Source organism: Bubalus bubalis, chromosome 19 (genome assembly GCF_019923935.1).
Source record: "Bubalus bubalis isolate 160015118507 breed Murrah chromosome 19, NDDB_SH_1, whole genome shotgun sequence".
Taxonomy (NCBI): Eukaryota; Metazoa; Chordata; class Mammalia; order Artiodactyla; family Bovidae; genus Bubalus; species Bubalus bubalis.
This window is the reverse complement of record NC_059175.1, coordinates 34,844,049-34,857,620: the sequence shown is the minus strand read 5'-3', so window position 1 is coordinate 34,857,620 and position 13,572 is coordinate 34,844,049. Positions and strand designations below refer to the sequence as shown.

The 13,572-nt window shown below is 41.2% G+C and overlaps 1 protein-coding gene across 3 annotated transcripts in view; it reads right to left on the bottom strand.

The window, feature by feature from the left end:
- Positions 1-289: 289 nt before the first annotated feature.
- Positions 290-13,572, bottom strand: part of DAB2 (DAB adaptor protein 2) — a 60,201-nt gene continuing 46,918 nt past the window's right edge. For all 3 annotated transcript variants that reach the window (XM_025270568.3, XM_025270567.3, XM_025270570.3), the window contains 6 exons: positions 12,446-13,099; positions 11,297-11,453; positions 5,360-5,992; positions 4,366-4,475; positions 3,722-3,792; positions 290-2,021 (listed from right to left, as the gene is read on the bottom strand). In XM_025270568.3, the coding sequence (XP_025126353.2) occupies positions 3,727-3,792; positions 4,366-4,475; positions 5,360-5,992; positions 11,297-11,453; positions 12,446-13,099 (1,620 nt within the window). In that variant the 3' untranslated portion in view covers positions 290-2,021; positions 3,722-3,726. The remainder of the gene's footprint in view (positions 2,022-3,721; positions 3,793-4,365; positions 4,476-5,359; positions 5,993-11,296; positions 11,454-12,445; positions 13,100-13,572) is intronic.

The following is a 13,572-nucleotide window of genomic DNA, read 5'->3' as shown; positions in this document are numbered from 1 at the left end:
TATACTAGACATAATTGAGATTGTTCTGGCATAGGTCTTATCCACTAGACTCCCATTAAAGTCCCAGGAAAGGAGAATGTATAGGTCTGAGAGAGGAAAATTGAGTCTTGAAAGGCATCAGATATTAATTTACCTGTGATCCTATTTCAGATTTCTACTTTTTCATTTTGGTGACAATCCAGAATGTCATAATTAACATTTGCTCACCTTGCACTAGTATATGTTATATCTTGACCCTATCACATCAACCCAGAGCAGGGGTCAAATGAACTGACAGTAACACATGAGATTCTGCCATTCCAGTTTATTGAAATGAGTAAATTTATAGCTTTCTTTGCATACAGAAAAGTGCACAAGAAAATAAGTATGTACAAAACAATTGTGTGGCTGGTCATCAGTTTCAAAAAATTTGTCTACTTTCAAAAATTCAAACTATCTAGAAATAATTGCCTCCAGTTTAGCACATTTAGGTATTCAGACATATAAAATATTATTTCAAGTCTGTTGATAATAACTGAGTAGAAAGTCAGACATTGCCATACATGATCAGCTATTACCATTCAACATAAAACCATAAGACTTTAGCCTGGACTACTTGGGGCTAATCAATGGAGGTTCGTGAGGCCACCATCTTGTTTTGATCCTGAGCAGTCATCCTCTTCTTCCACCTAAAGATAACATTGTATGCGGTTGATTAACACCCACAAGAACCTGAGCACTAGGGGTCAAGAAATAACATTAGAAACCCAACATAAACAAAATAAAACAAAACTCACTATGGCAAGAACAAACCCTTCAGATCCGTGCCAACGACAGGTCTGAAAATGAGCTGGAAGAGTTTCCAAGATTGTGAGGAGAAAAACACTGCATACATTAAATTTTTAATGATAACACCAAATACTTGCTCTACAGAAACCACCCCCCTCCCCCCATTTATCTTCTGACTGTGAGACTGTGGCAACAAGAAAGCTTTCCAGTTACTTGATAAAGGTCTGGCATGGCCCCAAATAAGCACCTAATATGTTTGGCACAATCACATTTAACTTTGATGTGCTTCTCTTAGGAATGCAGTCCTTCATTGCTGAGTCGAGTGCAATTTTTCCTCAACGTGAACTGTTCTGGAACTTCAGCTCAAGAAGATAGCCTCTTATTCCATAGAAAGGATAAAGGTTGCGTGCATTTGCAACTCTAGTTACTGAGATTAGAGATTACTGAGAAGGTAGAGCATAGAGGCTTCAGACCTGTGAATCATTAGATTTTTTTGCCCCATAAAACTCTATTGTTTATGAAAGAGAGAAGCCCAGGGGCAAAAATGACTGAAAAGAGAATTGGAGGGGAAAGAAGAGGAGAGATAAAAAATGATTCTTCCCTCCTTTGCAATAGCTAGCAAGAGATAAGAGAAAGGACAATCTCACCCTTGAGAGAAAATGAATCTTCAGAAAGAAAAGTTGCATCTTTAAAAACATTCTTAGGTGTGTCAGATTCCAAGGAGATTCTCCTAAGGAGAAATTGAACTTGCTTCTAGTTTACTTTAAAAATGCTCTGTAAGTGACGGTCTGAAGCAAGATTTAAGAAGGTGCCTTGTTCTACAATCTTTAGGTTTAATGCTCTGAAACAGAACCCCCAAACACTATGAACAGTAGGGATTTCAAAATTTATTCAAAACAGTATGATCTGAGGGGTTGTGGTGGCTGCATCGCCCAACCAGAGGGTACATGGGTCACATGGGTTCCAGAAGGTTCTAGGGTCACAATAGACAAGGGTCCAAGTAGGAAAACTACTTCGCTTACATTCGGCTAGTGAGTTTAGGTTCTTAATTTATTTAAAGCCATAGATTCAGTTTAGCAAAACAGAAAGTAGAAGGTATTCTACAAGTGGGAGAGGCAGCAAGAAATAAGGCAACTGATAATATGTCAAAGCTAGAACAAGGGCAAAGGTCAGGACTTGTCTGCCAATTAGCTTTGTCCTTGACTACCAAGGCCAACCTCTTTGTTTCTCTGGACAGTCAGCATGCCAAGTTCCTAGAGAAGTATGGAGAAGAAAAAAACCCATGGTTAGAATTTTGGGGTTGAATATTTAATGTGTTAAACATTAAGTCATTATCTATGTTAATAATAGTATCTCCCAGGACTGATTCAAGAGGATAAAACAACTGATGTAGAATCTGTAATAAAGTGATTAACACAAGTGCTCAATAATGTTAGCTATTTTGTCCCATGGTAGTTCTTCTACTCACTCCCGAACCTACCATTTAGCAGGTTAACTAGAATTACCCTTCCTTCATGACCTAAAGAAGGAAGGGCTTCCAGAGAGAACTCTAGTCAATTCAATTAGGTGCAAACAATCCTCCTAGACTTTTAGTGCATGTTATTCCTTGTGCTTGGTTCATGGGTGCCTCCCTGGGAGAGGAGGCAAGAGTGAGTCTCTGTTAAGGTTCAATATATCATACCATTTTATTAACATTGTAACTCATCTGGATGCTTGCTAAAATTAAGCTTTTCCTCAGCACCAAGGGGGATTCCTCAGGGCTAGGGCCCAGGAATTTGCCTTTTCAATAATCTCACTCTGTAGCCTATTTTATGGAAAAGCATTTTCAGAAAGACTGTAATTATAGAAGTGGAGTGAGGGAGATAATCCAAATTGCAAGTAAACTCAAATCTTATTGTTAGTATCAGACTTAAGATATGTATCTATTTAAAATAATTAAGTTCTACCTGGCTTGAGAGAGAGTTTGGGTCGAGAGAGTTTGGTAGTCCCACGTGAATGGGGGCCAGGAGGCAAAACTGGGGAAAAAAATGGGCTTGGGTTCTTTTCATTCTTCCTATTTTTCTCCTCTTCCAGCTATCCCCTACTTCCTCTAAAATGCAGATAAGCCTCTTCTCCTCCACAAACTGCAATCTTTTAAGATCAGATAAAGTTGTTTCCACTAACTGGTGAGAAAGAAACACACTCCCATCTTCACTCCCAGATCTCTATCTCAGGTGGCGGTGGTGGTTCAGTGGCTAAGTCGTGTCCGACTCTTGCGACCCCATGGACTGTAGCCTGCCAGGTTCCTCTGTCCATGAGATTCTCCAGGCAAGAATACTGGAGGGCATTGCCATTTCCTTCTCCAAGTCTAAGGTGGTAACACACAGTAACTGACTGAGGATAAAACCCACCAGTGGACTCATCTGAACTTGCCTTTCAAGGGGTTATAGGAAGCTGTCACCACTTTGAGATGTAATACCACCAGACAATTTCAGACCAATTGTGAGGCCCTCTCACAAAGAAATGCATATTGAATTGGATGGCAAAAGTGTAATCATGATTTGTTTGGCTGACCTCTTTGGTGGTTTCAGAAGGCCTTCAGAATTTGAAGCTTCTATAGAAAACTGAGTAGTTACTAGGAAACTTTGCAATCACTTCAATATGAAGATCAAAAATCTAGAAGGCTGTTATGTGTTATATGGAGTTTTACTTCTGTACAGAAGTGAAATGTTAAAAACACAGGACAGAAACCTATATCCATGAGTATATTACCATTTTTTTTATATGTGTAAGAACTCTATTCATAAACGCTCAGCTTAGTCATTATTGAATTAGTTAAGCATAGTGTTCCATATCTTTTACTTCTCCATTTCAGAAGAATTTTTTCTTTCCAATTCTAAAATTAAAATTTCACCTTTATTCTCTGTGCCACCCTTTCTTACAAAGCCTAAGCTTAGCAGGATCTTCTACTTACAGAAGTTAGGCAAAAGGATTTCCAAATGGATCTCTATATATATCGGATGATGTGGGTTGAAGAGAAGCCATCTATGGAAACAAAACCACCTAGTCAACAACTGTAATTACAAAGATAAGAAAATACCTATAATTAAGACTTCTCAGATTCCTTTAAAAATCACTTAGGTCACAGGCGAATCAGATATTGTATAGGTCTACAATGATTTGTGTTTTCCTGCTTGTGATGGATATATATTTAATATTTACATCAAAAGCAAGATTCAGAATTATGTTTGCTCCCCCAAAATGCAAAATATTATTTTTATGAGCTAAGTAATTTTGCGTTAGGAAATTAAACGTTGGAAAGGTTTTTAAGCATAGTGTTTTGGCTCAGTTTTCTTTCAAAGTGCTTTCCCAAGCTAGATTAAGTGAGAGACAAAGGACTTTTCTATATGATATTTGCTTCTCAAATTCAAGAGAGTAGTTCCTGTAAAAAATAATCTTTCCCCAGTTTGAGCTGAGGTTTACACTGCAGTGGTTCTCAGTGATAAATCTTATTCAAATGTCCTTTACCGTCAAAGATACAAGCAAGGTTAATTCAGGAGGTGATAACTCTATGTGGCGTGTACTTTGGAATATCAGCTTCTAATAGTTGGTACTTACAGAGGCTGGTGATGAGCGGAAAGAATCTTTAGAGAAGGGGTTCTCAAATGCATTGTCAGCAGATTTGGTAACTGGCGGGGCACTGTGTCGGGGAGCTGGCTTTGGTAGATCTAGAAGGTGAGAAAGTAGTCAGTAAACAAGCTTTCCTCCAATGCAAGCACAAGTCCTCCAGTCAGGCTTATCTTAGAAATTAAGTTCCATATTTTTGAAACTGATATTGACCAAACAAAAATTATCACACCAAATACCAGGATGATTACAAGCAAATTCATCCCTTCTTGGAAGAGGAAGCCAGGCACATTCACTTGAAGTGGAAGAGATTCAGAATCCCCTCACTTAAAAGCACCTACATGGCAAAACTTCATTAAGCCTTGAGGCCAACACAGAAATAAAGGCTTCTAGAGATTCAATGGCAACCCACTCCAGTGTTCTTGCCTGGAGAATCCCAGGGATGGTGGAGCCTGGTGGGCTGCCGTCCGTCTATGGGGTCGCACAGAGTCAGACACGACTGAAGCGACTTAGCAGCAGCGGCAGCAGCAGAGATTCAATTACCTGATAGATTAACTAATAAAAGTACAGCTAGCATTCACATACTGGTTGCATTTCAAAGCCCTTTCTTTCTACCACGCCTTTTAACTTCCCTCGTTAGATGGGTAGTATGATCCATGCATATCTATTAATGAAAAAAATGAGCCTACAGCCCTACATACCTACCTGCAGTCCTCCGGGTGCCACAACCCATTGAATTTCAATAGCTCTCGGCTGCCCTTTTAAGAATTGTCACAAGAGGGCAGCACTGGGCCAGTCCTTAGAAATAGCTAAGGTACCCTGTTAACTCCATAAGCTAAGTGGTTAAGTTGTTTCCATAACCCCTGATAGATGAAAAAACCAAGAGTACAGCTATTAAGGGTCTGGAGAGGGTTCTGAGAGACTCTCTGGAGTCATACGACTGAAATCCTCGCGGGTGCAGTTGCCAGAGAAGTAGGTAGCTTACCATTGATCTTTCTCAACAGTTGATTAGCGTCCAGGTCATCATGGTCTGCATTCTCCTGAGGAATGCCAACTTTGCTGTTGAAATAATTGGAGAAGGCACTCGAGGTCCCAGAGGAGTTCTGTTCTCCCTTCCTTGCCGGCACAGTAGGTGGCTGCCGCAGTTGGAAGTCCTTAAACATTTCTTTCACTTCCTTGACTTCTCTATCCCCAAGAGGGTCCAAGGCAATGAAGGCATCGCTGGGGACATCCTTTGGAGGGCCAGTTCTGGGAGGTGGTTGAGGAGGAGTGACCAGGAGAGAGGAGAGCATAGAAGGGGGCTGGGTGGACACAGCAGGAGCTGGAAAAACATTGCTCTGAAAAGGATTCCCCAGAGGGCTGTTTGCTGACCATGTATTGGGTGTTATGGATGCTGATGTGCCCCAAGCTACAGGGGGTGGAGAGGAAACTGAGACTGAGAAAGAGGAAGGCTGGCTCCAACCCGGAACACTTGGGCTTGTGGTAAAGACGATTGGCTGACTGAATCCTGAAGGCTGACCAGTCATCATAGCTCCCGGGGCCATTGAAGGGGACTGACTGAAGACTAAAGGTGCTGGGCTCCATGGCGCTGCCTGAGCAGATAGAACTGGCACACCACCTGAAGGAAGGAAGCGGGATAAAGGACTTAAATCAGAAGACCAGCTTGAAGAGGATTCTTGAGTTCCAGAAAGTCAGCTCTCTGGTGAGCATTTATAGAGAGCATCTACATGCTAACCTTTATTAAGCCTTGAGGCTGACATGGTTCTTATTAGATTAAATCACTCTAAAGATGAATTGGGCTTCCCTGGTAGCTCAGATGGTAAAGAACCTGCCTGCAATTCAGGAGACCTAGGTTTGATCCCTGGGTCAGGAAGATGCCCTGGAGAAGGGAATGGCTACCCACTCTAGTATTTTTGCCTGGAGAATTCCAGGGACAGAAGAGCCTGGTGGGCTACAGTCAAGTGTCAGACTCGACTGAGCAACACTTTCACTTTCTTTTCAAAGATGAATTAGCTGTAGCACATATTCAAATGTTTGTTGTACTTCGAAGCCCTTTTTTTCTACCACATGTTTTTAAACTTTCCTCATTAGATAGGTAATACAGTCCACAAGTACCAAGTCATAAAAGAAAATGAGCCCTGTTCATACATACATTGATGTAATTCAAACGGCTAGAACAGAGCCTGTCAGTAGTATGAATCTACAGGTTGAGTAAATACATTGACATAAATAAGCCATGCTTATTATGAAGTAGTTAATTAAGATAATCCATTGGATACTCGAGTCATTGATGTAATCTTTTCATTTGGCAAATGGCTCAGGTCTGGAGTCTTATGGAGACTAGCTATTAGGCATATACATTAGGCTTTAACATGCTGACATCCTGAGGAAACCATTTCAAAGTTTCTTTTCTTTTAAATGTTGCCAAGGTTGACACAGCTATATAAAAGGGTAGTAAAATTTGGTTTATGCCAAGATAGTTTTAGACTTTTACATACAAAAATGGAGGAAAAGCTGGTTATCCCAGGAGAGCTGTTTCCAATAAAAGCGCTTCCTGCCATGTGTCACTCACTAAACTCTGCCAGAAGTTAAGAGGGAGAGGAGATAACGTGAAGGAAAAACAAAGACAAAACAAAACAAAAAAACCCCAAACAAACAAACAGGAAACAAAAACATTTGCAATGTGAGTAACTACACCTGTCCAGGCATCTGCTCTTTGTGGGGAAATGGCTCCGTCACCAGACCCCTGCCATTGTTGATCTATAATTAATTAAATCAGTAAAATCTAGGTCTCTTCAGTGCTCGCCCTCCTCTTCTTGAGAAGCTCATTCCTGACATCTTGTTCTAAGACATAGGACATTTTCTCTTTTGTGTCTTCCCAAGTGTATTAATAATCCAGTTAAACTGTCACCACTAACAGAAAACCTAAATTCAGCCTCATACTGCTTCACAAACGATATTCTGCTCTCAAAAACCTACTTGCTTTGGGCTTTGGAGCAGAGCATTTCTTTAGTTATGAACACTTTCTAACCAAAGAAGGAAAAGGCCTTCAGACTTGGGTTAGGAATGTTTTTGTTTCCAGAGGGAGAGAGATTTTGAAATGCTGTTCAGGGGCTGATGGAGCAGGATATTCTATCTCGAATTTTCTTAGGATTGGAGCTTGGTGTTAATTGATTCAGCTCTGTCGTCACAAACCCCCTCCATCTGACCATCAACACACAAGGTGTACTCATGAAGAGTGAGTGGCTTTCAGTGGTGGCTCATTTTATTAAATTAATATGCTTACTTTTGAGGTGAAGAAATTGGGTAGAAGAATATTAATTATTAAAATTGGGACAGTCTTATGGACTCTGTGGGAGAGGGAGAGGGTGGGAAGATTTGGGAGAATGGCATTGAAACATGTAAAATATCATGTATGAAACGAGTTCCCAGTCCAGGTTTGATGCATGATACTGGATGCTTGGGGCTAGTGCACTGGGAAGACCCAGAGGGATGGTATGGGGAGGGAGGAAGGAGGAGGGTTCAGGATGGGGAACACATGTATACCTGTGGCGGATTCATTTTGACATTTGGCAAAACTAGTACAATTTTGTAAAGTTTAAAAATAAAATAAAATTAAAAAAAAAAAATTGGGAAGGTCACAGTTTGAGATAGAGACCAAAACTCAGGCATACCACTGATTCCAGTCCCTACCCTCCTGTTCTGTCTCCTTGACATCAAGGAACAGAACTATATTTTTTATTGGAATGTTAATTAAAATGCTTATTTATTATTCTTGGCCACACTGTGTGGCATGCAGAATCTTAGTTCTCCAAGCAGGGATCAAACCTGTGCCTTTGCATTGGGAGCACAGAGTCTTAACCATTAGACTGCCAGGGAAGTCCCTCAAATACTTATTTACATGTATACAGAAATTAGACTTCATTTACACCAAAGAATATGCACACAGGCAGACCTTGGAGATATTTCAAGCTTGTTTCCAGACTGTCATAAAAGGGAATATGACAATAAAGTGAGTCAAGCAAGCTTTTAGGTTTTCCAGTACATATAAAAGTTATGCTTGTATTATACCATAGTCTAGTAAATATGCAATAGTATTATGGCTAAAAAAACAAAGTACATACCTTAACTTAAAAATAATTTATTGTTAAAAATGTTAACCATCATCTGAGCCTTCAGCAAGTCATAATCTCTTGGCAGTAGTAACATCAATGATCATCAATCACAGATCACCATTTGAGAATAAAATGTTTGGAATACTGCAGAAATTACCAAAATCTGACAGAGACAAGAACTGAGCAAATGCTGTTGGAAAAATGGTGCTGATACACTTGCTTCACTCATGGTTGCCATAAACCACCAATTTGTAAAAAAAAAAAAAATTCACTGTCTCCAAAGTTCAATAAAATGAAGTGTAATAAAACAAGGTATGCCTGCATTCCTTTCACAACCAATCAAGGGAACAGTTCTCTTAGATTCGATAATACAGGTTTCTCAAAGTAGGTTGAGTTTAAACAAAGTTATTGCTATCATTTAAAAAAAATAATTTAAAATTTATTAACTGAAACCAGAGTCACTCACTAATAATTTACTCCAGTTAGATGTACAAATTGGGTAAAACTGTACCATCTTTCAGCTTGGATGACTTGCCTTCCCTTAAGAAAATGTGTAGCTTTGGTCACAGATAGTATTAGTGGGAGTGGTGATAAAGGAGAAAAATATATTGATATTTGCCAGGAATTAAAGACTTTCCCTGGCGGCTCAGACAATAAAGAATCTGCCTGAAATGTAGAAGGTCTGGGTTCAATCCCTGGGTGGGGAAGAACCCCTGGAGAAGGGGATGGCAACCCACTCCAGTATTCTTGCCTAAAGAATTCTATGGACAGAGGAGCCTGGCAAGCTGCAGTCCACGGGTTCGCAAAGAGTTGGACACAACTAAGCAACCAACACTTTCACTTTCTTTCTTTCAAAGACTTTCCTAGTGTATACTGAGGCCAGCTTCATTCCCATCTACCACACATTGTGTTTCCAAGATATTTAAGGCCCTGCTGGAGAAAGTAAGGAAAAAGAAAGTGTGGGTATAAAAAGTTAATTTTATTAACTTCCTGATGCTATATTAAAACACAGGGAAGCTAGTCAAAGCTTTCTACAATACCCTTTCCCCACCACCGTTCTCCAGAGGAGACGGTTCCCTAGCTTGGTCCAGCAGAAGCCAGACCTACAACCTTCCATGGCTTGGCTAAGGATCCCTGCGAGTGGACAGGGGCTATACTGTAGGGTTCAGTTTGAGTCCCAGGTTCAAACTTAGAAGAATCATCAGTATTCGGCAGTTGTATACTCCAAGGCCTCAACAAGGGCACCTAGCGAAAAAGCTTTACTTCATCTGCATAAATTAATAGTTATAGGGTCCAGCTGTGTTTTCAGGCTGATTTGTTAAATATTGGCTGTGAAAATTTTTCAGGGCCTTGATATCAGACTACAAAGCTCTGTGATGTGATCTCGTCACAGGCACTGCAGGCAAGCTCTCTACCCTTCTGCAGGGAAAGCACCAACCAGCTCCCCGTAGGGGTGTAGGAGAAAGGGCTGCAGAAACAGAAAGACCCCAGGAAATCTGAGGTGCCTGGGGAGAGTTTCCTGATGGTGTAAATGCCAAGCAGGGACCTGAAATGAGCTGGCTTTCACACCTGCAGGGCTTGCAGCCACTCAGCAGTTGGGAACCAATTCCCTGTTGCCACCACACTCCAGATATGATTGAACTGATGTAATATGACAGAATCAAAATATTTTCCTTTGCAGGAAAACAGCAGGAAGAAAGAGTCCTGATAACAGACTCTGCAGGAGGCAGAGAAAGCCAAGATCCCTGGTCAACTTTTATAAAATAGGGGAGAAAGGCCCCTTCATTTATAGCCCCCCTTAGCTCTCTCATGAGACAGAGCCTATTTGGGGCTTGTGGAGTAGGAAAGGAGTAGGAAAGAAGTAGGAAAACAAACAGAATCCCCAGTAGGACAGCAAAAACCATTGTCAGAGTTTCTAAAGAACTGTTCCATGGAGGCAGGAAAGAACCGGAGGTGGTGGGCAAAAAGTAGCAGGACCAGCTCTCAGCCACGTGGCCTTTCCCAGAGTCCTGCCACAGAGGGGCTCAGTGGTCCACGTGAGCTAATGACATGGTTTTGAATGCTGCTGGTTTTGACAGCAGCAGCATGTCTTAGGTATCTGATAAAATTCCATCTCTTCCATTATTTCTGTGTTCTTTTCACCTTCAGGTTTCTGTACTGTAGACTTATCTTCTAACACTACTAAGGCACACAACTAACCAGAATATCAGCAAGGAGCTACTAAGGCTTAAGAATTCGGAGACTGATCAGGATACATGCCTTTCTCACACCCACCACATGACGAAGAACAGAGCTGGGCTCAGAACCCTGCACTTTCATTCAGTGACTTACACTTGACTCAGATTTCACTTACATCCTCGTCGAGGTGCGTATCCCTTCCAAGAGGGGCATTAGTTTAACAGGGGATAATAGGGCTTTGATTTAATAATGACAAGATTACATGGAAGACATGCATGTTATTACTTTTTCAAATGGAGACGATCTCAACCCCATTTCTCCAATGAAACTGGTCTGAGCTTCAGAATCCCTTACAACTGTCTCCAGTAAGCCATGACAAGTTAGTTCAGGTAGGTGCAACACTTGGAAATGGATTTCTTCTCACATGCTAACTCAAGGAGCCCATTCCAGTACAAGTCAAGAGTTCCCAATGGAGGTGGATTGTAAGAAGTAAAAGTGGAAGAAATGCTCCCTAGGATGCTCAAATTATATGCCCCAGGTACTCCTATGGATATGAAGTGCTTCCTCCTATGAATTACCATCTGATGAAAGTAACAGAGCCAAACCTAACTCCATCTCTAAACACCTACCTAGACCCGGGAGGGGCCCCAATGGGGCAGGAGCACTTGTTTTGAAGAGATCCAGAGGGTTGGTCTGTAGGGTTGCAGGTTGTCCTGGAGATTGTCCTGGAGGTTCTAAGATGGGAGGAGCAAAGATATCTGCTGCAAGTAAGTCTTTTGCTGGAGACTGATGGGACAGAGAGGGATATGGAGGAGTTACTCAGGAACAGTGAAATAAAGCTTTATTCGGTTTCCTAGTCTGTACCCAACTAGACTTTGGGTACACAAAAAGAAAAGAAAAACTTTTTCCTATTATTGATAAATTACTACAAAAAACCCCCAAAAGACAAAACAAAACAAAAAAGACACAGATCTGGGCAATGGACAGAATATTGGATCTTGGTGACTGATATAATGGAGGAGACTCAAAGTGAAATCTAATTTGCTTGTTCACACATTTGTATCTGTCTGACCTCCTTATCAGCTAAAAGCTGGAAGCTGGCAGTGAAAGGACAACTATAAGTGAGTAGCTTAAATATTTCGGTCATTCTGGATTTAAATCATTCTGCATAAAGATGATACAGTCATTTAATCATTGAGCCAGCTTGCATATTCCAATGAGATTTTTTAAATGAAACTTACATAAACCACATTTTAAATTGCTTTTGAATGAAGTGGTAATAGTAAATATATAAGTTTCTTTTAAGACATTGGATTATTCTGGCATTAGTCAGAGGAGACAGACAAGAATTTTATACCACCACCTGGACAGGAATGCAATATAAGGGGGTGTGTGTGTAGGGGGTGTGGGTTAGTATGGGGAGGGTACAAAGGGAATCACAGGAACCCTTGTCCTCCCCTCCCATAACATGACGATCAAACTTACCAGAGGTACAGAAGCATAGCAGCATTAAAAATGGAAAAACTTGTGTTTAGTTAATAATACGTGACAAGACATGCAAACGGAAAGCAGAGGGTGACAAACACGGCCGAGTGAGAAGCTTAAAAAGGGTGCCGATTAGAGGAAAGTGTTCCTGGAGAACGATGTGCCTTATCCCACCTTCTATTTTACAGCCACACAGGAAACTACAAGAGCAGCAGGAAAGAGAGCTTGCATCAGACCACCCTTTGGTACCGCACATGCATTCTGCCAATGGCTATGTGGAGAAGACAATTCACCTTAGCAGTCCTTCTGCCTCTTCCGGGTTTGGTACTTTGTGGAGGTGGGATAATGGCTATGGAGTCATGTGGTGAGGACTGGACAGAGCTTTCCAAGTCCTGCTTTACGCCATTCGGGACAGGCAGTCCTTTGGGAGGGCTTCCCACAAAAGGGTTCGGGGAAGATTTGATATGGAAGCCGTTCTGTTCTCTTTCAGATACCTCATTGTGAGTTCTCACTGCTGGCTGTGTTTGAGTACTTGATAAGGGCCATGGGCCTGCCTGAGCTTCCTGTTTGCCAGTCCGGTTAGAGATCTGGTCAAATTGCTGACCAAAGTAATCAACATCCCCATTCAGGGGCCCATTACTCAGAGGGGTAGACGAGCTACTCAAATTCTCTTTCTTCTGATCTGGAGATCTGAGAGAATCAGACGAAGAGGGTGTCGATTGGTCTGGCTGTGCAAAAGGATCATCACGGAAAGGATCAGGATTAGGGGTGGGAAAGAAGTTGAGATTGGCAGAAAAGGCATTTTCAGGCAAGAAAGATGCCTGAGGCTTTGGTCGAGGAAGAGAGCAGGAGGTGATGCCATTTGTTAAGAACAGATTTTCTTGTAAAGAATTCTGATTGGTGTCGATTTCAGAGTTTAGATCCACTAACAGGATATCTTTGCTTTCCTATCACATTTGGAAAGAAAAAAAAAAAGAAAGGGTTAGTCCATGTTGTGACTTCATTTGAGAAAGCTACATACTGATGACCAGGATTATAAAAATTTCCATTATATTTCAGTCTTACTGGTTGACCCTTACCTCCTCCCATCACGTCCCTGAGTATATAGAATAGGTCCTCCTTGCACCTCTCAGGCCCTTTTAATTAGGTTTCCACTTCATTCACCCTTCATTCAGTGAAAACTTGGGTTTGTTTTACACGTCTCCCCTCACCCTTTCAGACTGACTGAGCTCATAATCATTGTTTCAATTTATGCCTTTGAAAGTCTTGAAGGGAGCTGATTGTAAATCATTCCAAGTGACTAAGTATAATTGAGCTTGAAGGAAATGACCTCAGACACCTAAACCCACTTCATACCTGATGTACACTCCTATTATACCCCTAGAGTCACCTACCATCACCTTTCTCAATAAGTGAATTC